Below are 27,091 nucleotides of genomic sequence, written 5' to 3' on the forward strand. Positions count from 1 at the left end.
CTGCTGGGGAAAACTCACCGGCAGCACCCTCCCAAGATGGCCGCCGCACGCCAGCCACATGTTGAAGTACCCACAGACTGGAACTTGCACACAGAGGACACCATCCAGCGCCATCTGAGCACCACAGTAACCTGCTGCAGGGATGTGTCAGCTCACTACACTACGTTACACAAAGTGAGGTTAGTGGCTTATGTGTGGGGCGGAAAAATTTCTTTGTGCGTGTGGAAAGCACCATCACTCTCCTGAACACAACCGCAGGCCACACGTCTAAGATGGCGGCAGCCCTCATCACGAAATCTCAAACAGACAAAGCTGACTCACATATCAATGCAGCAAGCGGCTTACAGGAGCTGTGCAGCGACCGAGCAGCAGAAACTGAGGAGGCTGGTGGCAACCAAACCACAGAAGCAATCAGGGGAGAGTGCCCTACGACAAGAAGCCTCACTCACTCCCCTAAATGCCAAGCACCTGCACACAGAAAGGAGCGGCGGCTGTACGACACCTGAGCATATTGCTCCAGCCCTTCCTAGCCTCCAGCCAAGACGGAACGACCCAGCAACAAGAGATAAGGGCTTGACGGCACGGACTGACCCGGGGACTACACCTATCAGGAAAGCATTACCAGCCCCTTGCCCAGTCGCAACCACTCTGTCAGGCATCCCTGCCGCCCTCACCACCAAGGGCCACCTGCAGTAGAGCCCATCCTGATTTACTATGCCGCAACTTACAATCCCCTGGCATTTCAGATCTAAAGCACCCAATAAGCTGGCGAAACATTTTAGTTTTTAACTCCTTTTTTTTTTTTTTGTGTGTTATAAGCATGTGTAACCAATTAAGCCTCATTGTTTAAAACGTTAATATGTTATGAGACACATTCTCTACGCCTGCTCTATGAGTCGGCTTTATAAGCCTGATCTCTAAACCTGTCTTATAAGCCTGATTTCTAAATCTGATATCTAAACCTGATCTCTAAGCCTGACTCATAAGCCTGAGACATAAGCCTGTTTTCCAAGCCTGATTTATAAGCCTGTTTTATACGCCTGTTCTTCAAGCCTGTTTCATCTTAAATATAACTCATTTTAATTTTTTGTTTTTATTCATTTTTCCGATATATTCGAAGGACGAAACTAATACCTGTTCTCTATTTACAGATAGATTATTTATCTCCTTTGAAACATTGATGTATTATGAAGTATATTCCCTCATGTCTTCTGTACAAGTGTTGGGCATGATAATATCTCTCTTTTTCCTTTATAAGTCAATACACATTTTTTCTCCCCCTCTCCTTTCTTATTTCCCCCCCTCCCTTTTTATAGAGATTTTCCATCAAATATATAAAAATATAACATAAAATAAAATATAATATATATATATATATATTTTTTGTGGATAAGGATTTTTTTCTATATGAATATCATTTTATATGCAGGAATATATGCCTTCTTTTGGAGGATTTATGTATATACAAGTATGTGCATGTGATTTGTAGATATGTGTATGTGTATTTTTATATATATATATATATATATATATATATATATATATATATATATATATATATATATATATATATACATTCCCTGTAACTCTTTATGCATACATTTATTTATATATAATTTTTTTGCATGTAATGTGTTCCTGTATAATCTTTCTTAAATCCACATATTCCCAAATTCACTGAGAAAATATATTAATTCTGATCTGTCTTTATTTCAAATGAACTAAAGATGTTAAAATGCCCAATACTTATCAAATAAGTTGTATTACTATATTGTATTTGTATTTCTCGCATGCACTTTCGCAACACTGTTCTGACGAAACATCCGATAGAAAGCTTTACACTTGGTCCGCAATAGCGGAAATTACGTCACCCGGAAGTACCGAATGCGTTCCAGAGTGGAACGCACGCCATCATCTGTAAGCGGTTTCTTCATTTTCCAGCGGTCATATAGGAATATAAGTTTTTTGAATATTTTAGAGTATTGACATTTGATTTAGCAAGTAGTTTCTCACAATCTATATTAATTAAAGAGTCTGGCCCAATGCGATATGACAGGATTCCCAATGGGAAACATAAAGATTGGCAAAGCTGGCCCAATACTTATCAAATACGTTGTATTACTATATTGTATTTGTATTTCTCGCATGCACTTTCGCAACACTGTTCTGACGAAACATCCGATAGAAAGCTTTACACTTGGTCCGCAATAGCGGAAATGACGTCACCCGGAAGTACCGAATGCGTTCCAGAGTGGAACGCACGCCATCATTTATAAGCGGTTTCTTCATTTTCCGGCGGTCATATAAGAAGAACCCCCTTTGGAGTATCATCTCATATCCCTGAGGAAGTCCAAGAAGGACGAAACGCGTTGGACCTGTTCATCTAGTTCACATGAACTTTTGTTTTTACTTATTTACTTTATTTTAATTTTGACTGCTGCAACTGTCTGCTATTTCCTGCCGTGATCCGATTGGCTGATTTGCATGGAGACCACCTTGGTGTGGAGACAAGCTGTCTTTTATTTGCAACATTGTAAGTGCAATATTTGTAATAAATTGTAATACTTTTTATACAATCTGCACCATCATTTCTCTTCCTTTACTTTGAGTGAGCAAAGAATATTGATCATTCTACATCAGGAGTTACATCGCTGGAAGTCCATTCCATCGCTATTATTCCCTATTAGGGGAGATACGCCTGAATTCATCTTGATTTTGTGAGTTCTCTACCACCCCCACCTTTCATATGTGTTAACCATATTACACTATATATATTTTATATTCTTTCTATAGATATTCATATTGAATACATCTAAGATATCCAGTTTGTATCAATTTTTATTATCACTTTATGGTGAATCACACGTTTTTTTTCCTTTTGGTTTTTTTTTTCTTTTCTTTCATTATTATATTGTGAGTGTCTATAAGGGAACACTTTAAAAACCCTAGGTATTCTGTGTAATATAGCACCACAGTTAACTTTTTGTTCTTTCTCTCTCTCTCTCTCTCTCTCTTTCTCTATATATATATATATAGTTTTTTTCTAATATAAAATATTGGTCCTTTCAGAGTAAAACATTTAATTATACAGTAAGCATACTCACATGCAGACACAGACAATCTCACTGACTTATTGATACACAGTCTCATAGACAAACAATTTCACTAATATACATAAGCTCATTGGCATAAAAACACAAGCTCACTCACTAGCAGGCACACACACACCTTCAAGCAAGCTCACTCACTAGCAGGCACACACACACATGCAAGCAAGTTCACTCACTAGCAGGCACACACACACACACAGCTTAATGTAGTGGTTCTGGTGTCTGTAGCCTGTCCCTGCAGGCTTTTGAATGTAAACATTGACTTTTCAGAGAAAAGGAAGTGTTTACATTGCTTCCTAGTGACACCTCTAGTGACAGACACTCAGACGATCACTAGAGGCGCTTCCTGTGTCAGTGCAGATTGGCTGAGATCATCAAGCTTGATGATCTCAGTCATAGAGGCAGAGACCAGCACGACGTTGGAAAAAAAAAAGGTGAGTAAAACACTATTTTTTTAAAAACACACACAGACACCACGACTGACACACACACACACACACCACGACAGACAGACACACACACACACGCACACACCATGACAGACACACACACACACACACCATGACAGACAGACACACACACACGCACACACCATGACAGACACACACACACACACCATGACAGACAGACACACACCATGACAGACACACCATGACAAAGACCATGACACAGACACACACACACCATGATACAGACACACTGTGACACAGACACACACAACACAGACAGACACACACACACCATGACCCAGACAGACACACACAGGATGACACAGACAGACACACACACACCATGACCCAGACAGACACACACAGCATGACACAGACAGACACACACACCATGACACAGACAGACACACAGCATGACACAGACACACACAGCATGACACACACACCATGACACAGACACACACACGACACAGACACACACACCATGACCCAGACAGACACACACAGCATGACACAGACAGACACACACACACACAGCATGACACAGACAGACACACACACACACACCATGACACAGACAGACACACAGCATGACACAGACAGACACACACACACCATGACCCAGACAGACACACACAGCATGACACAGACAGACACACACACACACACACCATGACCCAGACAGACACACACAGCATGACACAGACAGACACACACACACACCATGACACAGACAGAGACACAGCATGACACAGACAGACACACACAGAATGACACAGACAGACACACACACACACACACCATGTCACAGACACACACACACCATGACAGACAGACACACACACCATGACAGACAGACACACACAGCATGACACACACACACTCCCACTGACATACATACTTTTTGGTACCTGTGGGTGGGCACTGATAGCTGTGCTGGCGGCCGCATGGAGAGCTTGGATGTTGGCCGCAGGGGAAGCTCTTCTTGCGGCCGCTGGGGGAGCAGGCTGTTCTGTCTCTGCTCCCCCTCCCTCGCGTGCAGCTTAATGAGACCGGGGCCGGAATATGATGTCATATTCCTGCCCCGGTCTCTTTCTAGCGCGCGAGGGAGGGGAAGCAGAGACAGAACAGCCTGCTCCCCCAGCGGCTGCAAGAAGAGCTTCCCCTGCGGCAGACATCTAAGCTCTCCATGCGGCCGCAGGACACCCACATGGCCTACCGGCCCCAGGTGCCGACGGCCCACCGGGAAATTTCCCGGTATCCCGGTGGGCCAGTCCGGCCCTGAGAAACACCGTTTGAGGTTCAGGAAGTCTGTCCCTATACATACTGCTATTGTGTGAATGATTCAATTTATATAGGGAAGTTATTCCCTCTTATGTCATGAGGTGTAGGGGGGCATATATTTAATAGAGCATGTTTTATTTAGTAGAAATATACACTGACCAGGCACAACAATAATACCACCTGCCTAATATCGTATAGGTCACCCTTTTGACCTCTAAATATTTCCTGTGGTATCTGGCAACAATACATTAGCAGCAGATCCTTTAAGTCTAGATTGGATTTGTTGTTCCAGCACATCTCACAGATGCTCATTTGATTAAAATCTGTGGAATTTGGAGGCCAATACAACACCTTGAACTCTTTGTCATGTTTCTCAAACCATTCCTGGACAATTTTTGCAGTGTTACAGAGTGCATTATCCTGCTGAAAGAGGCTACTTCCATCAGGGAACACCAATGCCATAAAGGGGTGTACACAGGCCAGCCTTAGGGGTGTGCGAGCTGTGCGGCCGCACAGGACGCCGTGGAGCAGGGGGAGCCCTGTGGCCGATACAGCTCACACATGGCCGGCTACCCGGGTGGAGGATTTCATTATTCTCCACCCGGGATTAGAAAAAAAAAAAAACTCCCAGCATTGCGGCGGGGCTTACCTTGCGGTAGGGGCGGAGCTAATTAACGACGGGAAGGAGCTAAAATGACGGCTGCATGGGAAGCAGGAAGGAGTCCCTGCTTCACAAAAAAACAGGCCCCAGGAGCTGCCTGCACTGCCTTCACTCCTCCCAGACCATAAAGGACAGAGGTAAACATGTATGACTGCCTGTGAGTATGTGTGTATGTGCAACTGTCTGCCTCTGTGTGTGTGTGTGAGTGTGGCTGTCTGCCTCTGGGTGTGTGAGTACGTGTGTGTGACTGTCTGAATGTAACTGTGTGTGTGTGAGAGAGACTGTATGTGTGGCTGTATGTATGTGACGGTCTGTCTGTACCTGTGTGTGTGTGGCGCTGCGAAGATTTTTCACACAAGGCGCCTAAGGCCGGCCCTGGCTGTACATGGTCTGTAACAATCTCTAGGTAGGTGGTATGTGTCAAAATAACATCCACATAAATACGAGGACCAAAGTTTCCCAGCAAAACATTGTCCAGAGCATAACACTGTCTCTGTCAGCCTGCCTACTTCCCATAGTTCATCCTGCTGCAATCTTTCCCCCCAAGTAAATGATGCAAACATCCACCTGATCTAATAAAAACAACACAAACGTGATTCATCAGACCAGACAATCTTCTTCCATTACTCCACAGTACAATTCTGACACTTACGTCGCCATGTTAGGCGCTTTCAGCGATGAATAAAGGGCACTTTGACCAGTCTGTGGCTCCATACACAGCAAACTGTGTGGTACTGTGTTTTGACACCTTTCTCTCATAGTCAGAATTATGTTTTTCAGCAATTTGTGCTACAGTAGCTCTTCAAGAAACATAGAATGTGATGGCAGATAAGAACCCTTCGGCCCATCTAGTCTGCCCAATTAGTTTTTTTTTTTTAAATACTTTCATTAGTCCCTGGCCTTATCTTATAGTTAGGATAGCCTTATGCCTATCCCACGCATGCTTAAACTCCTTTACGGTGTTAACTTCTACCACTTCAGCTGGAAGCCTATTCCATGCATCCACTACTCTCTCAGTAAAGTAATACTTCCTGATATTATTTTTTTTTTTTTTATAAATTCTTTATTTTCAGAGTTTTAAGTCTTTCAGACGTATGTGAGGGATACAGAATGTAAAAGAGGGATGGGGTACAAATACGAGTCTTTCAATACAGTGAGTCAATCATTATTTTTATGAAAAGAGGTCACATAGGCTGGAATATCGTTACTTTAAATGCTAAGTGTTGCGGTCAGTCGTCATTCTCGTTCCCAAAAATATGGGTCGGTAGGTGTTTCAAGTAGAGGAGTTTCAGTTTTGACAGCACTATGCGGCCTTGTGGTGTGTATTTCCAGAGGGGTACTGAGATGGGTTGGGTTTGTGGGGGGGGGGGGGGGGGAGGGGTGAGGTACATCTCTATACCTGATATTATTTTTAAACCTTTGCCCCTCTAATTTAAGACTATGTCCTCTTGTTGTGGCAGTTTGTCTTCTTTTAAATATAGTCTCCTCCTTTACTGTGTTGATTCCCTTTATGTATTTAAATGTTCCTATCATATCCCCCCTGCCTCGTCTTTCTTCCAAGCTATACATGTTAAGTTCCTTTAACCTTTCTGTAGCGGAATGCAGTAAGCCTGTCCTGCAAAATGTCTATGTGACTGTATTCGTTCTATTTTTTCCTATGTTGAAATTGCTATTCGTCTATTTAATATGTGAATTGTATGTTATTCGGTAGTTTCCATCCGTACTATATGCTTATGGAAACTACCGAACGGAGGGACCACCCCGGAGAGAAGTGTGCCAGCAATTAAGGTTCACATTCTTTCCAAACCGCAAGTTAACCGGCTCATTAACATTGTATCTGGGTGGCCGCCATTCGGCATGCGTACACGTGGCGGCGGCCATCTTACGCATGAAAATCTCAGCGGTGTTCGGTTGTTTGAGTGTCCGATTTGAGTTCCAGACACTCGACAACCAAACACCGCTGAGACCTCCAGAGCTCCGTAACTGCCGAACGGAGAGACATAACGAATCCCCATTCGGTAGTAATAAAGTACCGAATGAGGGAATCACTATCTATGTGAATTAAAGTATGGATGGCAATTATAAAGGTCTGTTTTAACTGCCGAACGGAGACCGACCGCAGGGCCCAATCTCATGGAACCCTTTTCGGATACCAACTCGTGTGCGGTCGGTCAAACTTCACCTTCCCGTAACTACCGAACCACTGGTCCGATCTGGGTGAATTTTGGATATTATATTCACCCAGATCAGGGCTACCTAGCGGTACCCTAATATTAATGTTATGTGATGGTTTAGGGGTACATCCAGGTTTGGGGTAAAGTACTGTACAAGTTAAGGGGATTATGACTCACTCTGAGGGGAGGAGAGGTGTGGGAGGTAACAAGCACTGTATTGGTTATTGTCCTAATTACTGTAGTTCCCTCCCTTGCATGGGAGCAGGCTTTATAAGAAACCTTGGAATAAACGATTGTCAGTTCTACTCCTGAAACTGTGTGTCGTCCAGTTATTGGGAGTGCTGTGGGGATATTGCTGTACCTTTTTACCTGCTGGAAACTCTGCTGTGGATTTACTATTGACTTGTTCCTGAGCCTCCCTGGGATCCAAAGTGGAGAATAGCTGTGAGAAATCAGCTCTCCGCTACACTTTCCTTGTAAGTTGTATCCTGCAGTCCATGAACCAGTTTAGTAGCCCTTCTCTGAACTCTCTCTAAAGTATCAATATCATTCTGGAGATACGGTCTCCAGTACTGCGTACAATACTCCCAGTGAGATCTCACCAATGTTCTCTACTTCTCTATTTCTATTGCTAACACCTCTCCCTATACAACAAAACATTCTGCTAGCATTTCCTACTGGTCTATTACATTGTCTGCCTACCTTTAAGTCAGCAGAAATAATCACCCCTACATTTCTTTCCTCAGATGTTGAGGTCAGGACTCTATCAAATATTCTGTACTCTGCCCTTGGGTTTTTACGTCCAAGATGCATTATCTTGCACTTATCCACATTAAATGCCAGTTTCACTTATCCACATTAAATGCCATATTTTTCTAGTTTACCTAAATCATTTGGCTTATCCCTCCTGGAACATCAACCCTGTTACATATCTAGTATCAGCAAAAAGACATACCTTACCATCAAGACCTTCTGCAATATCACTAATAAAAACATTAAAGAGAATGGGTCCAAGTACAGATCCCTGAGGTACCCCACTGGTGACAAGCCCATGCTTCAAATATACTCCATTGACTACAATGTCTGATTTGGACACCCATGACCCTGACAGCTGTTGTCTTACCTGCACCACTTTTGGTAGGCACGAACGATTCCATAAATATACAATAGTATAGCAAAATATGGGATACAGCTGTGTACGTAAAAGAAAATATAACAAACAGAATAGTGTAGAATTGTTTAGTAATACAAGGTATGACACGCTGAGATTGCACGCTCACAGCATGTAGTCGTCTGTAGGATGCCTCCCTGGGTGGAGTTGCGTGGCTAAATAAGACTTTCCTTTTCCTGCTCTTTATGGACTTCCAGGAGCCAAACGAATCAGGAATGGTGTAAAAATTCATTTATTTTACACCTTACCCGATTCCGGTTTAAGTTGGCTCCTTCGGAAGGGCCACCTTGGGAAGCTGATTTTCAAGTTGTTATATTTTGTGTTTTTTTGCTTTATACTAACCACTCCATACTAGGAACACCGCACAAGACTTGCCATTAAGTTGTTAAGCCATCACTATATGGCCCTTATCAAAGTCACTCAGATATTTCCACTTGCAAATTTCTCCTGCTTTCAAAACATGAAATTCAAGAACCGACGGTTTGTTTGATACATGCCATCGTAATGACAGTTATTAATATTACCCGTCAGTGGCTGTTTGGACGTCTTGAGCCATGTGTTCACTACCCCACTGTTTAGTAGATATGAACATACCCGTTTTTTTTACTCCTGCTTCCCCTGTTCTTGGGGATGTTTTTTTCCTTCAGGTGGTGGTTTTAGGGGGGTTCCTGTCAGTTTGTTCCCCCTTGCCCGCCCCCACTCCATGGCGCCATTCTGTTAGCCAGGCTACGGGCGCTCCGCTCGGGGTGTCAGGAGACTAGCCGCATGCCGGCGCCCGTGGTCTCTCGCGGCCGTACGCAAGTTTCCCGGCGGCCGGACCAGCTCGCGCACGTGGCCACCTCACGGCCGGCTCCCTCACAGAGCCACGTGGATCCGACCGGTGGTCGGACATCAAGGGTTTTTCTCCCGCGGGGATCCTGGCTGTGCATGCTGAGCCAGTTTGCCAGATAGATCGCATTTGGTTTTCTTATTTAGGTTAATGGATCCACCGTGTCTATATCCAAGTGTTCAAGTTCTATTAAGGCACACTTTGTGCACTTCTTTTACCAGTTGGATAAGACTGAAGCATAGGATGTGTGAAAGTCTTATTTTAGGTTGCACACTTAACCCCTTAAGGACACATGACATGTGTGACATGTCATGATTCCCTTTTATTCCAGAAGTTTGGTCCTTAAGGGGTTAATCAGGGGTTTCTTATGTCCCAATCCCTGGGCTTCAACATTTAGGCCCTGGTTCATCTCTGTAGCGGAGATGAGACTATTCAAGTATGATATTCACTGTCATTGGCAAAACCTGTCTCTGGCTCCAACTGGTATGGGAGACCAGTCTCTGCTGACATTAATTCAATTTTATCAGGTTTCTGTGACTAAGGGAGTTGGAAGGTGGTCCCTTCCAAGCCCAATAAGGGGGTGCATCGAGTTGGCAATTGTTTACCCTACTACTGTAATATACCATGGGTGCAATACCCTTCAGGTGGTATGCTGAGGATGCATAATGTTGATGAAGAATATCAAACAGGTCAGCATGTTCATATGCATACCCAGTTTCACAGTTAAAAATAAATAAAATCGCCAATATATTGTGATTTAATGGACAATATAATCACTACATATATCCACTACAGCTGGAATACCACTATTTTGCCTGCTGGGTATTTAGGGACTGCTAGTCCCAGTTAAGGTTTATTCGCACAGTTTACACTGTCTAAGAGGGTTGGCGTCTGGGGGTCCTAGGTCACAGGGTACCCTGTAGATTTACAGATATTTAGGGGTCTCTGCCTAAACAGGGGTCCCTTATTACTCATTTAGACGCAACCAGGATTGGCCGGCTATGACTGTGCCCCATTGATTGGCCTGCTAGGTCTGTGCCCCATTGATTGGCCTGCTATGTCTTTGCCCATTTGATTGGCCTGCTATGTCTGTGCCCATTTGATTACCCTGCTATGGCTGTGCCCATCGTTGGCCTGATCTATCTATGCCCAGCCCCCTTTTGGCCGCAGGCCTGGGGGAATATCATGGAGGAGAGCTGAGTACCCACTATTGACATGGAGATGGGTGGATGTCCAGGCAAACACTACTGCCATGCTATCTAAAAGGACACCAGTTTAGGGGCACCTGAGTATGATTGGAAGGGTGAAGGCCCTAAACCTCATGCCCTGGGGGGTAAGGTTTTTATGAAGATCCTGGGCACACAGCCATGGTTTACTCCAACCCGGCGACGGCACATCTCCAAGGGGATTCTCGCAGTAGCAGGGTCCAGTGCTCGGACGACGACAGGGGAGCACGGTTTCCCTACCTTTGAAAACTACCCTTTAGCATAGTTTCCGGTATCATTCTTAGGTATGGGTTGTTATTCCTACGTCATGTTTAGCTTCTGGCCCTTTCAGTTGAGTTTACTTGACTTGCTTTTCAGGTCTGCTATTTACCGACTCGCTGAGGTACGTATTGTCCTATATCTACATTTTTGTTTTCGTGCCTTCCTATATTCCTAGCGCTCGGGTCGTCGAGAGGCCTGACTTGACCTCCTCTGACCTCCCGAGCTCTCGTGGATCGCGGAGAACGTCTCCAGCTTTCCTCAGACTACCGATGGTCATCCTGGATCCCGCGCACGTGCACGGGATCCGGGCGGTCCGTTGGTAGTTTCCATCATTGTTTCCGAAGATTGAATTTTCTCAACATCTCTTTCTGTTATAAGGATGGATACGGGCGAGGTTGTATACTATTCCATCTACCGTCGGTCTGGTTTATTACCAGCTGATTCCATCTCTCAGGTGAACGATTCAAAGATGTCTCGTGGTCACAGAGAGACCCACCTCAGTCTTATGCTGGTATTAGTAAATGGTGTACCCCTGCTGTTGGTCACCCTGAGTCTCTAAAGGACTCTAATCTGGATTACTAGAGGGTGCAGCCCCCATCTCCTCGACCCGAGACTGATATCTTTTATTTTCATGCGCAGAGAACGAACCCCTCTCATATATGGAACCGGACACTGAGTTGTTATTAGAGGGCGCGGCCCTCCCTCTACCTCATCCGAATACTGAGCTGGATGCAGAGGACACGTTTTGAGTGACACATTCTCGTAGAGGGAACCGGACACGGATGTACACTCTAATGTTTGGTTATTAACGGGTCGGGCCCGCTCATACTATCAGCCGGACGCTGACACAGAGTTCGGTCACATTATTAGAGAGTGCGGCTCTCTCACACACTCAACGCACTACGGTACCGTCCATTTGTTCATCACACAGGCTTGTACCTGTACAGGACAACGATGACTGCATGTGTCCCTCCTGCATTCTATTATACCTAACGGCCGTGCTACCGATTTTCGTTATAGAGGGCTGCCTAATCATGCAGGGTATACATATTTAGACTGGATCCCTCTATTTCACCTCCTATAATGGATTTACTGGATCTGGACCACTGTATCCCACAGGTATTACGGGGGGAGATTTCCCGCGTATTTACACACACTCCTGGAGGCGGTACAGCTAACGGATGAGCAACGGGTATTAAGAGTGCAGGTTTTCATATATTCTGCGCTATATCTAACAGACAATTGCATTCTGTTTCAGATATCCGGACCATTGCGAGCAGACTGCGCAGACAGATTTTTCCCATGTCAAGGGGACATGAGATCCTGAGGCCTTCATGGAGCAAACGGGCACTGCGTGCTCGGGTAACAAGACTAGGGAAGGCCACTACCCGATCTGCAGGTACACCGTACTCATGGATCACATGGAAAGACCGGAACCCCAGTTGACGGGGGTTCCCTGGTGATTACAATCTTGGGATAAAAGGACAGGACTGCCCCCACTCCTCTAAGCACATATTAAGAGAACATGGTTCGGAGATGGAGGGCCGTCAAAGGAACCGTCTTGGTTTGGGTTATCAATAACCCACCTTTTCAACTACCATCAAGGAGACCTACGGTGGACTCTATGGAGGAACCAGGTGTGCTCCCGACTCCTACACGGATGTCAAAGTTGGGACGCAGGCTAACGCTGGAGTACTGCTCAGGATGTGACTCAGGGCAACCGGCATTCTCAAACAGGACAACACTTGCTCCAGACGGTTGAAAATGGAGCCTTGTTTTTTCGTTATCTACTCTCTGGAGCCACCTGTCAAGAGTGAAGGGACTTTACGCATTGCCTGAGTATTAGAGAACGCTATGTTTTCGCGGGACTCCAAGTTAAGAAGGGAGGTATCCCTCTATAGGGAGGCCGGGACTTTGGTTCTCACATTCCTCGTTTCTTTGACATAGGGCCTACCCTGGAAGATACGTGCCCGGACAGTCAGGGGTACAGGGAACTAGGGGTCCCACTATATTAGACCTGATCTTGTTGGTGGAGTGTAGCCAAGGAACCCCTACACGAATTTTGGCAAGTCTGGCATGGAACAGGATCGTACAATGGGTAATCAGGTTATTTTACTCTCTCACTACAGCATGTGAGGACTCTTCCTTGTTATACAGGTCCCAATCACCATTGGATCCGGACATCTTATCACTCTTAGACGATGACATATCTAGATGGAAATCTCAACTCCGGTTTACGTTCCCATCCTTTTGAATATTTCCGCTATTAACAATCCCCAGAATAGTTGTCACCGTTCCACTACACAAGTTCAGTTTGGGACCTTGATTGGACGTCCTTTTAGGAGTCCTTTCTCTACCACAGCTGCGGATTGCACAGTTAATTTAGAATATTGGAATCACTTAGGATACGGCTAGTTTGACCACACTCTTGCCTGCATAATAAATGTATTCTCGGATGAGACATCTCACCAGGTAAGTCATAAGAGAACGAAAGGTCCTACTCGGTTCTGTTACGGAATTGGTGGTGGACTTAGACGCATTCCTTGTGGTTGGAGATTTGCCTGCAAGGCCACGTCGCCTGGTGACCCTGGCACGATCGGAGGAGCCACCTTCCACATCAAGAGTTGAGACATGGTGGCAGTTTCTTCTCGCGGCCCTTAGTCCGCAAATGACCTTCGACATTTTACAACTACAGGGAAATGGTTAAGAGGTCAGCTTGGCAGCTCATGGACCGGCTGCTAGGAAACAGGTCGCAACCCCACGTACAATGGAACTATCTGCGGATAGTGTTTTTTCCGTATATAGGATGCTTCGTCAGCTGGCATCCTCATCGAGAAACAAACAGCGTTGGATTTGTTGACCGAGCGTTAAAACAGCAAATACGAAGCCTCCTGTCATGTTATAAAATTGTAGATTATGCTAGCTTTAGTGTACCTATAATCTTAATTTTATTCATGACAGGAGGCGAGTATTTCCCACCCGTTCTTATCACTCCCTTGTTTAAATTGAATAGTTTGGATTAATCAGGTACGTATGCAACTCTGCTTGTTGTCTCTGCTACCTGTCACCTGTTCTTAGGTCTGTTTTTCATAAGCAGGGTTGGGATATCTTCTTTTTAAGGGAATTTTGGTTTGCTACATTGAGTACCTACATGTTTATTCAGAGTACATTTCATTGCATAATCAACCTGTTCGATTCTGTTTTTCTCTCGTTTCAGTTAACAGTCCATCAACGGTATCTGGTGTGACAGTTCTTCTTGGATGGTGGACATTGTTGTATTCATCGTATCCAAGACTTCGTTTCTTCCCCATTATGTTTTCTGCCTTTTTTCTGTTTTTGTCGCAGCTTGGAAGAGGAAATGATACACAGGGAGGGGAGTTTTATAATACCTAACTTTTTTTCTGATTGGTTGTTTTTCTGTGCTGCTGTGGAGTTCTAGTAAAGAGAGACTTAAGCAAATACTCGCCTCCTGTCATTAATAAAATTAAGATTATAGGTACACTAAAGCTAGCATAATCTACAATTATAAATCTTTGCAAGACTCTGAGCAATTGTCTGCCGCTTGAGTTATGCTCCATTGAGCTAAACAACTAAGAAGTAACAGGACTGGTCATCGGATTGACAGCCAGGGAGTGTAACAAGGTTTATAAGTTTAGAAAAGTGCCAATTTAAATGGAAATCTGCATTTGTAAAATTAAGAAATAAAAACAGATTACACACTTTTCAAACATTAAGCACTTCAGCAAGTTAAAGTGCTTTAGAGGTCTGGACTGTCCCCTTAAAATGACTTTGATTACGCAGCCCTAGCCACAGCTCCCTTGGCCTACCTGCCCTAAAAAGTGTCTAAATATATTTTGCTTCCCTCATTGCACATTTTGTGTAATTTAGAATTTCCTACTCTTACTCTCTTAATAGCGCTCCAGAGCCTCATGCATATGATTAAAGTTCAATTAACATAACAGTAGGTAAGAACTTCTAAAAGAACACTGTGCTGTAAAATCTGATTGAAACTTAAACCATTTTTCATGGAGGCTGTGTGAATAACAAACAGGGAAGTGGTGGCAAATACTGCATAAACAGAAGATTTAACTCCAAAATGGCAGAGACTTGAGCAGTGAAACGGCAGAGGCCAAAGATTTGTACGTCAAAACTGCTTAGTTAAGCTAATGTTTTGGTGGTTCGAGTATCCCTTTCTGGGGGTTAAACAGTTTATCAGGGGTTTAACTCAAAAATGCTTTCAACTGTGCCCGTTCTCCTGGCCCCTCTGTTTCCTGAGACTCAAATGTGGAATCCTTCCCATAGACCAAGGGTAGCCAACCTGCGGTAGTCCACAACTCCACATGTTGTGGACTTCAACTCTCTTGATGCTTTGCCAGCATTATAGCGGCAAGAGCATCACAACATCAGGAGTGCCAAAGGTTGTCTATCCCTAGATTGTGGTGATAGGCTGAGAGCATCAGTTGCTGCTCTCAATCTATCAGTGGTAACCCACAGAGGAAAACGCTTTAGAACTGTAGGTATGTTTCTAATTAGATGTGCATTTCCATTGTAAAATCCCACAAATTCCAATTAGGCAATAAAAAGCAAAAAAAAACCAAAAAAAAAAACCCTGCTTTGTAGTGTTTATGGTGCAACTGGACAACAGTAAAAAAAAAAAAAAAAAAAAAGGAGGGATTGTACAGAAACCTTAACTGTATAACTACATGGATGGAATAAGAAAGGATTGCAATAATAAGCTGCAAGTGCTGTAGCAGAATGTGGTTGTACTTGTTAGTTGCATTCCTTTTGCACAGCAAAATCACTGTTGACAGAAAGGGCTTTGGTTGTCTGGGATCATGTAAAGGGCTGCTGGAATCAACACAAATTGCATGCTTGGTCATTCAAATATTTGTAGAAAAATAATCTGGAGATGAAACGCCTCATTATGATTTTAGAGTCAGAGGACACCGGATGTTGGGGAATCCTCTTGTTTTTAATCAAAAATATTTGACAATAAACCAGAAGCACTGCCGCCACAGCCTCCTTGCACCATAACCACTACAATAAGCTTCCTTATACATTTTCTACAATTACCTGTTTAGTAAAAAAAAATAAAAATAAAAAAATCTTGTGGTGACCAGTGGATAAAGGAACATTCTTGGGGCAAACAGGTTAAGGTCCTTGCAGCCACTTGGGACTGAGATATGAGACGTGTTATAAAACTATTTTTTATCCTTCTGCATGAACTATATGTAAATAAGGAGGACAATTAAATTTTTCAACATTTTACAATCAAAAAAGAGTCTAAGTCGTTGTAAAGTAACAAATGTTTAATTTAAAATGACGGCAGTGCAAGGTACAGCTAAGTCCATCCCGTTCCTCTGTGTGTATTTATTATAGCAATAAAACAAGAGTACAGGACATGAAATTATCCAATTACTTGTCAAACACAAACAGAAAACAAGATGTAAAAAAAATTCTGTATCGAAGGATGATGGTGGTTCAATATATAACAATGACAAGACAGTCAAAATAAGCATATTAAAAAATGTCCTTATATCAAAATGGTATACAATGTACAGAAATTCAATTAAAAAAAAAAATGACCTGGGCTTCCCAGTTGCTAAAAACAACTATTGTTCCACAATACTCCTTTTTATCCTGGTTTCGCATAAATTACATATTTTCAAGGTTGTATGCCTGGCGTATATTTAGTGTGTCACGAAGCATTAGGTCTCGCAGACGCCATAAGGCATTGGCCATAGTTGTATGTGCACCTTTGCTCTTTAACCAGTGGGAAGGAAGCCGACTCTCCTGCTCTTTGGACAAATGGATATCTCGACGTTTAGCTGGAAGAAAAAAAAAAAAAACATGCTAATTACATTTTTATCTAATCAAAGGCATCAATTAGGGTAGGGCAGAGTGCCCATTGTGTCCACTGCTGGACGGGAAAGTGCAGCCTCTGGTCTCACTCTCTGCGGGGTGCGGATCTGGTGTATGTCTCCATGATCTCAAGGCAGTACAGAGACCTCGTGAGCGCCATTACACAAGGTCTGCACCAAGCAGATGGTGAGACTATAAGCTCTCCATACTGGATCACCAGAGATGTGAGCGCGGACCCACTGAAGGGCAAGCTACCGGAGCTGTTTTGCACGTTTTTTTATTTGCTCTGGATTAAGTTTAAAAGTGAATCCAGACGTGAACCCCTTGTTCACGGTACCTAGAGGGGTATCAGCTATACCTCACTGACAAGGCCCAACAAGGCTGTAATGATCCTCTGGGGTTGCGGTATCTCTTGTGCAGAGAGAGAGAGAGAGGCTCTTTTGTGTAACATCAGTCTGACATGTAACTGGCCTAGGTTTGTAATGGCACAAGATAAACTAAAACCAGCTTGAGATCTGAGCAGCCACCCATCGAAGGGCAGGCTACTTGAGCTGTTGTCCATTCTCTGTATTCTCTTGCACTCTGATTTTGTGCTCTGTCACGGACCCAATTGATTTCACACATATTTTTACTTCGGCATACAGCACGCACATTTCTTTCAGAAGTCCTTTGGGGTTTTATTTTTTTCTTACGTTAGCTATATATTTGTGCATATGGTCATATGGAATTTTATCGTACACTACTATTATTATTATTATTAAGTGGACCCTAATACAGTTTGTTATCTCACCGATTCTTATCCATGAGGTTTGTTATCTCTAATATATGATCATATAGTGATGATTACATATGCATAAGAATATTGCAGCATCATAAATACTAAACAGAACTGTTGCCTTGATTTATTTACTTAGATATGTCTTACATTTGTTTTTTAGAAACATTGCTTATGACATGCTATGTTGTAGTTCATCCATGTAGAGCTAGGTAAGTACATTTAGTTCTCGTATGTATGTAATGTAATTTTTATTATTATGCATGCTTTACTATGATAATTATTTTACACATGGCTCTATTGTTTGCTTGTGGTTTTATCATATAGATAGAATGCATCTTATTATATTTGGCTGTGGGTTTGTATCTCTTTTTATTCCCCCACACTACATCTCCTTAACATACACACTACATCCCCAGCAAAAAACACACTATATTCCATAAATACACTGCATCTCCTATATAAACACACACTCACCTCTCTCAACTGTCCATAGACACATATACTACACAATTAACACAAAATAAATAAATCTATCTACACATACTACACCACAAACAGCCCCCCATAACACACAAGAAATCACACGAGAAGCCATCAAAACACATTTACAATATCGTTTCCTATGATATCCCACTTACCAGAGATGTATGTTTTCATAATATATAAATATACAAGTAATGTGATGTCTTCCGTGCTAAATACATCTAAAGGGGCATGATGTACCATATTCACTACAACTCTCTTTAGTGGTTATGGTGCCAAAATTCCCATGGAGCAGTACCTCAGTAAAGGGTTACAATGCACGCAGCTGCTTTCAGCCTACTCCTTACTCAAGTGTACATTCTGTATCTGGATTAGCTATATACATTTTCTGGAAGTGTTCAGATCATTCATTGGCACCGGCACACTCCAAGCTTTATGGTGCTTAAGTGCTCCTTTACCATATTGAGAATTTGGAAATGTCTATGGTCCGAAAACCTTGATCTCCAGGATGTTACTGGATGACCTGCTCAACAATAGTACATCACTCCTCACTCATTCAAAACCTACGGTTTTCTCCAAGCAAAATGACCTATGTTTGTATGCATTCTCACCTGCCAGTGTCTGATCCCATTTACTAATGCAATTTGAGTCTGCAGTCAGACCCTCAATGTATTTCAGGTAGGCTTCAGAATGTAGCAATCTTTGAGTCCGTGGAGGAGGAGCCACAAATACTGGGGTGGAAGGTTGCTGCATGACTGGTTGATTTATTGGAACTTGACCTGGATAAGGGGGCGGGGCCTGCTGACTTTGTGGAACAAGAATTCCCATCTATAAAGCAAACAAAGATGTCACAGAGTATAATGCATTTTAAAAATCAACCACTATAAACTGATGCACTGAAAATATTAGCTTTTTTTTTTACTAATTGATAAATGCATAATTTTGTTCAGAGACATTGATGCTGCATTTTTGAAAAATACATGTTTCTAATATGATTTGACCTCCCTAATTTTTTTTGTTCTTTTTGACCAATAAAAATGTGTTTCCTTTTTAAAGACCTCACAAAAGGACAAAAAATTCCAGACATGGTCACTATAGTGTGAAGATGGTCACTAAAGGGACACTATAGTGTGAAGAAATGTGCCTGAACCACCATGCCTCCCTTGAATAAGGTATTTTACTTACCATTTTTCCAGCACAGCGCAGGTCTCTGTGTGGGTGGCCCAGCTACAATCATCAAATTTGACAATCTCAGCCAATACAATGTTTAGAGTCTATTGAACATCAGTGCCTATTAGCATCTCCTCATAGTCAAGCACTGGATCAATGCACCTCTATGGGGAGTGTGAAGATGCTGAACATCATGTGCAGCACCTCTGGCGTCTGTCTGAGTGATTGCCACTAGAGGTGTTACATTAAAAAGCCTACACGGACAGGCTGTAGACACCAGAACACAGACACATATTGTATCCAAACACCACAACAGCTACCTCCCTTCTTGCTTTCTATCTGATCCCTTTTTCCTCCAATAATGGCATGCATTAAAGATTATCCCTCTTTCATTTGCTCTTATTTTAGAACCATTTGTGTAATGCAGTTCCTTTTAATTACCCAAATAAAACGTTAGTTCTATACATTTTACCATACAACTAACAAAGTTCATGGATTACTTTTTTTTTTTGTTAAACTTATAAATTCTATCACAGCTAGTTTATAAAAATGTTTATTTCCCTCATAACCCCTACCGGACACCCTAAAAGCTACAAAATACATTGCTGCAGAGTGAGTTTGGCTAATAATATTGTAAAGCTGTCAGGAATTAGCCAGGAAATGATGGAGAGACCGTGAAAGGCAAGGAAACCATTGGGTCCTATTAAAAGGAAACTGTTAAAGGGTTACTCCAACCACCATAACCACTTCTGCTTTTAGGCAATGGTGGAAGGAGTCTGAATGTGCAGTGCCTTGGCTCCAAAGAAAGCACAATTAGATATTTGCACTTGTGTGCCGGTGGCTAGTTACACCCCCTGGCACACGTGACTTAGGCAGCCTAGTACTCTCTTCTGGACTGCCTAATATCAATTCTGTGCAAAAATAATAAGTCTCATCAGAGTGCACATCAAAAAGTCTTCTTGTTTTTTTAAAATTTTACATCCCCATTTCTCAATCCCCCTAAAATGACAGCCAATATGTATTACCTCATTACAAGACTGAAAATGTCTATTTAATTCAGACGTTTCATCATATCCTGAAGGTGCTTACAGATGAGTTCCTCATTTCCCCCCCAACATACAAAATAAACAAGTAATGGGACAAATTAAATTTTTTTGGGCAACAACTGATCTAGTTTTTAATTTTGTAATTTTGGAAGAGGCAATCAAAGTAAACCATGATCCTTTAGTTACTAATTGCACCAAACAATTAATTACTATAATTAAGGACCTATGGGCATTAAACCCATTACAACATTTTTTATGGCTCCCCCGTGTTGCTTTTTGTTTGTTGCCAATAAAGTTTTTTTTTCTCCCCATTTACATTATTTTGGCATGTTTTTTGTTTTTTTCAGTGTACTGTCCATTACCTGATTCCCAGGATTGGAATTACCTTTCCCCTTGTTTTAAGTGAGTGAAGCTTTCTCTCGCATAACCATTTATTTAGTTACCACAACCTTTTTTTGAATGTTACATAATATATATATACACACACACACATTGCTGTATCACGGGCCCAACGCTTGTTCTATGGACTGTATCTGATTTACCCTATAATTATATGATTCCGATAATTTATACGTAACGTTTTCTATTGCAGTATATGTACCAATCTCTGTGAATGACAGCCCGCCTTTACCTGTTGATTATAAGGGTTGCTCCCAGTTGCAGATGAGCCAACCATTGACGGGACACCTTGTGCTATTACACCTAAAAAAATATATAAATAAATAAAATAAATCTTACTTTTAAATTTGATCAAACACACAATTAAACAGTGTGATAGGGTTGACAAAGGTAAAAAAAAATGGCACTTACATGCAAACTTTTAGAATAAGAATGTAAGTAGAGAATGTATAGGCATGTAACATTTGTCAAATGTTTAAGCAAGTACAAATAAACAGGGGAGACAAAAATGATAGAACATGAAATCATATAAAATCAATATAAGGCGTTATGCTGCAAATAACTTTTGTATTTATAGGACATCATGGCAGAAATGAGAATATCCTTTTATTATAATGGTTATTTAAACCTGTAAATCCTATTTTCAAAATCCATATGACACAGTGATGTGTGTCATATCATCCGACATTATTCTCTCTGTAATGCTCCGTCTGATTGACATGTGCAGCTGCTACTCAGCAGTGAAACACACGTTCGTTCTCAGGCAGATTAAAAGAACATTTTCTTATTTTTAATATTGAGAATAAAACACAAAACAACACACAACTATGCAGAGTGCTGTGTATAAAAACACATTCAGAGTACCATATCCCAAGAGCAAATTATCCTCTGTGCAGTGAGAGGATAGAGATGGGTCCAAGTTACACAACCAATCATTGCTCCTGGATAACCAGCCTTTAAAATTAATTTTCTGTTCCGCTGTTCGATATTGTAGAAGATCTTCTAGCTTATTCCTTTTGTGTTGCTATACAAGAGTATTGAATGTTTTTTTAATTTCAAACTATACACCAACTTCTACACTACAGTCTAAACTGTAGATTAATTGTATATGTGGTCTACACAGTCACATACCTACCGTCACACAATAAAATCACATGGTCACATAGCTTAAAAAGAAAGTGACCCGATGGATCAGTTCTTTAAGAAGACACGTTCAAGCTTGGGTTATGGATGTGGTTTTAGCTATGAAAGGTGAAAATGATGGGATGGTTAGAACATTCTTACCCTGTGGTGGGATGTTCGAGATGCCAGGCATACATGGTGGAAGGAGATGGGGTGGTGGAATCACCCCATGGTGATGAGGCTGCATGCTGCCCATACTAATAATGCCATCAACAGAGCCTTGCATGGGAGCCAGGCCAGGCGGGTACCCCCCTATCATGCCTTGAAGAACACAAATGTCAGACATGCATAAGTAACATGCAATATGAATGGATTAATAATAAACACATGCGCTAAACAAGGATTGTTTTAGTCTGGTAGGGAAGAAAAAAAAGTTAGTTTGGTGGCATTAATGAAAATGCAATCTAACAATGTTACATAGATGAAAATAAGAATTAGTAGCAGAATAAGGTTAATTTTCAGTTCTAGAATATTATGTGATAATTTCTTCAACTACAATAGGTAAATCTCCATGGCAACAAAGGGTTAATGCACGAGTACACATGAAATCTCTGGGCATCTGCCTTGGTAAGAGAGACTTGCTGCAGGTTAGGTGATGGATGTGGTCATGTTCTGAAATAGTTAAATGGACACTGCAACCACTTCATCTCATTGAAGTGGTTAGAGTATCTGAAGTTCTTTGGCGCCATCCTACCATTCAGTGTTAAACAGTTTTTTTTTTTTTAATATTCAAATGTTAAATGAGAGACCCAAGCTTGGGGTAATGAAAATGCATTAGTGTTCGCAGCAATGGGTGACTGAGTGTCAGTTGACTTCTTTCAGTCTATCACAGCAATCATTGCTGGTATGAATTGGTTAAGCTAAACAAAGGTGTGTAATATCTGGGGGGCCAGGTTGTGAGTGGTCAGTGACCATTGTTTAGTGTTTGAAAAGTTAGAAAATTGTTAAAAACTGAATGGGATCCCAGGCACTATAACAAATGTATTGAGTTGAAAAAGTAATAGGGCCTACAGTGATGTTGAAATCATAATTCTTACCAGAGTAGGACAAAATCCTGCCATTTAAAAAAACGATAAAAAAGGGAGCCAAACTTTATCTTCATAGGGAAATTATACATTATCTTTCTTTACTATTATGTGATTAAACTTAATTTATCCCTGTCAATCCTTCAGTGCCCTGATGCAACATGCTGCTTTAATAAACCTATAAAGAATGTTAATAATTCAATAGCCTATGAGCTTAACCATCAGAAAGTTTAGGATACTTTCCAAAAATAATGTGTGATTTTACTGGACCAGTAAAGAAATTAGAACAGTTCTATTTAAACTGCTAACTACATTTGCAATAAATAGAAAGCCAGTCTCTTACACAATTGAAATAAAGAAATGACAGAAGCAACCAATATCCAAAAATTGTCAATGAGAAATGATCAGAACTGTTACCAATATCTCTTGATTAAATGAGTCAATCAAAAATATATTTTCATATATTATAGCTTTAAAGGAACATTATATGGTCAGGAAAATGTATTCCTGACCCTATAGTGTAAAATCATTGTCTACCCCCCTGGTCCCCCTTCAAGGTAGTACAACTCATCTGATTTCTGCCGGTGCTTTGTCCACCCCCCATCCGCCTTCTTGGCGAACATCATCAGAATTGATGATCTTAACCAATCATAATGCTTTCCCATAGGAAAATATTGGATTGGCTGAGATAGTCAAGTTTGATGATCTCAGCCAGGGAGGTAGATTGAGGTTGGAGACAAACACTGCAATGGTCAATCAGCATCTCTTCAGGTGCTGTGTGCAGCACCTCCAATGGCCATCTGAGTAGCGGCCAACAGAGGTGTCCCTAGGCTGTAATGTAAACACTGTGTTATCTCTGAAAAGGCAGTATTTAAAGCAAAAAGGCTGCAGGAACATGCTATAATCACCAGAACAAATACATTAAGCCAAGCATGTCAAACTCGCATGGCCGCGTGCGGCCCACAAGAACCATCTTTGTGGCCCAGCGAGCCACGAGTGCATGCTCAGTGTTATAGCAGGGTAGGCACCTGCTTTCCCCACATTGCAGGTGCCTACTCTGCTAACACTTACCCGGCCGGGGAGGATTGGCAGCGAGGGAGCTCAGTATTCCTGCTCCCTCGCACACGTTGTCTGTAGTGAAGCCGGGCGCCGGATTATGACGTCATATTCCGGCACCCAGCAACACTAAACCGTGCGAGAGAGCAGTGAGGAGCAGGAACGAGATCTCCAGACAGAAGGTCCCCACACCAGCTCCCAAAGGTAGGTAACAATAAATTAAATTATGTGAGTGCAAGAATGTGTAAATGTGTGCGTGCGTGCGCGCCTGTCAGCGAGTGCGTGCGCGCCTGTCAGCGAGTGCGTGCGCGCCTGTCAGCGAGTGCGTGCGCGCCTGTCAGCGAGTGCGTGCGCGCCTGTCAGCGAGTGCGTGCGCGCCTGTCAGCGAGTGCGTGCGCGCCTGTCAGAGAGTGCGTGCGCGCCTGTCAGAGAGTGCGTGTCAGTGAGTGAGTGTGTCAGTGAGTGAGTGTGTCAGTGAGTGAGTGTGTCAGTGAGTGAGTGTGTCAGTGAGTGAGTGTGTCAGTGAGTGAGTGTGTCAGTGAGTGAGTGTGTCAGTGAGTGAGTGTGTCAGTGAGTGAGTGTGTCAGTGAGTGAGTGTGTCAGTGAGTGAGTGTGTGTCTGTCAGTGAGTGAGTGTGTGTCTGTCAGTGAGTGAGTGTGTGTCTGTCAGTGAGTGAGTGTGTGTCTGTCAGTGAGTGAGTGTGTGTCTGTCAGTGAGTGTGTGTCTGTCAGTGAGTGTGTGTCTGTCAGTGAGTGTGTGTCTGTCAGTGAGTGTGTGTCTGTCAGTGAGTGTGTGTCTGTCAGTGAGTGAGTGTGTGTCTGTCAGTGAGTGTGTGTGTGTCTGTCAGTGAGTGAGTGAGTGTCTGTCAGTGAGTGAGTGAGTGTCTGTCAGTGAGTGAGTGAGTGTCTGTCAGTGAGTGAGTGAGTGTCTGTCAGTGAGTGAGTGAGTGTCTGTCAGTGAGTGAGTGTGTGTCTGTCAGTGAGTGAGTGTGTGTCTGTCAGTGAGTGAGTGTGTGTCTGTCAGTGAGTGAGTGAGTGTCTGTCAGTGAGTGAGTGTGTGTCTGTCAGTGAGTGAGTGTGTGTCTGTCAGTGAGTGAGTGTGTGTCTGTCAGTGAGTGAGTGTGTGTCTGTCAGTGAGTGAGTGTGTGTGTGCGTCAGTGTTGCATTGACTGCGACTGGACAGTGGAGTACCTGGAGGTGCATGGAGGCACGCGACGTGCTCCACCTTCACAGGGTTTCAAGAAGTAGCGGGAGGATCAGATTTGGCACAGGGTTTAGAAGGGGGGGGGGACGGGACTGGGATTTATTAGAGGAGGGTGCCGTTTTTTTTTTTATACTGTACTTTTTAAAATAAACCTTTCTAAGAAAATTTAAGGTATTTTTTTTTTTTATTTGCGGCCCACATAAACTTAAAGTCTGGCACGGGCCACACAAACAAGGTTGGAGTTTGACATGCTGGCATGAAGCTCTTATTGTTATGGTGACTATAGGGCCCCCTTTAAGAAAAAAAGCTCAAAAGTGACAGTCCCACTTTAAATATTTTTAGGTCCCAGGGCAAACTTAAAAGCGAGAGAAATCTCAATTGGGAAAGTGAAAGCCCCCTTTTAAATGGGGAATATGTATGAGGAGTGAAACAGATAACTGAATGCACAAGAATCAAATAATGAAAGTCTGCTGAGGATGCATTCAACCACATATTAAAAATATACCCAGGAGAACAATAGAACATAGAATAGAAATCTAGCCTGAGATCTACCTTAAGTTACTGACACAGGATATACATGACAGGGCAGTACAGCTAATTAGGAAAACAGAAGGAAAATAAAAAGGGGAGAAATGAAAAACCAAAAATGACGTTTGCAGAGTATTTCACCAAGTAAACCCAATCTGAACAGTCATTCTCTGTCTTTGACCTCTTTCTATTAGTCAATGGTGCTGATGTTATCACAAAAGGTTTTTCTTCTTTTTTAGAATAAATAATGATAAACAGTCCAAACTACAAAAACCATTCAAGATAAGCAATAGACATTTTAGAATATATCGCTCTATTGATTAATATAAACTCTTTTCTGATTAATTGGCCTCCCAACCATCACAAATGATTAATTATAACCATGACCAAATAAGATTTAAATGCGTGCGTGGTAAACATTTCCACAAGGGCATAAAGATTTGGAGTTTCTGATCAAGTTCTGACCATTTCAGAAAGATCCGCAGCCCCTGGGTTACCTGAAACAGGTGTCATCTGCTGATTGAGCATTCCCATTGGTGTAGGAGGTGGGACCACTCCCATCAGGGCTCCTACTGGCGTACCAGCACGAGGAGAGGAGTTCTGTTGTTGCTGTTGCTGCTGTTGTTGCTGCGCTGCCCTTTCTCTCTCCTGCTGTTCTGCAACTTTAGCGGCACGCTCTGCAAAAGGAGGCCATGTTCATCACAACAGCTAATTTTATCAACAGGAATTGTGCACAATGGCTGCTTAACCATTTATTGTGGCAATATTCCCATAACATTGGGACTAATAAGATTGAAACATATTTGTTATACCCAGACTGCTGTTTTTTACTTTGATATTTCTTAAAGACGTATTCCACACACCATAACTACTCCTGGTAATCTATTCGATTTTTTTCTAATAACTAATTTTTTCAGAAAATTCTGGCTTAACGTGGGAGCCGTTTTTTTCCAGTAGAGTAGTATCAAAGCCACTACTGCCTATCCTAAATTGTGCTTGTATGGAAAAGTGCCAATCTGATGTCTCAGAAGTGAACTGACTTGAAACATAATGCAGATCAAAGTTGCCGGAGAAAATCCCATAACAGTCTGTTTTAGTTGCGCAACTTTTTTAGAAGGAACACTTCTAACAGTTCTGCAAATAAAAATCTTTACATTTATGAAGTGTTTTAAAGTATTTTCAGTCTCCTGCACC

The 27,091-nt window shown here is 42.3% G+C and overlaps 1 protein-coding gene across 1 annotated transcript in view; it reads right to left on the reverse strand.

Moving 5' to 3' along the window:
- Nucleotides 1–16,456: 16,456 nt before the first annotated feature.
- Nucleotides 16,457–27,091, reverse strand: part of PBRM1 (polybromo 1) — a 64,380-nt gene continuing 53,745 nt past the window's right edge. The window contains exons 25-28 of the mRNA XM_063426974.1: nt 26,395–26,574; nt 21,136–21,206; nt 18,900–19,116; nt 16,457–16,993 (exon numbers count right to left, since the gene is read on the reverse strand). Of these exons, the coding sequence (XP_063283044.1) occupies nt 16,821–16,993; nt 18,900–19,116; nt 21,136–21,206; nt 26,395–26,574 (641 nt within the window). The 3' untranslated portion in view covers nt 16,457–16,820. The remainder of the gene's footprint in view (nt 16,994–18,899; nt 19,117–21,135; nt 21,207–26,394; nt 26,575–27,091) is intronic.

This window comes from Pelobates fuscus, chromosome 7 (assembly GCF_036172605.1).
Source record: "Pelobates fuscus isolate aPelFus1 chromosome 7, aPelFus1.pri, whole genome shotgun sequence".
Lineage (NCBI taxonomy): Eukaryota > Metazoa > Chordata > Amphibia > Anura > Pelobatidae > Pelobates > Pelobates fuscus.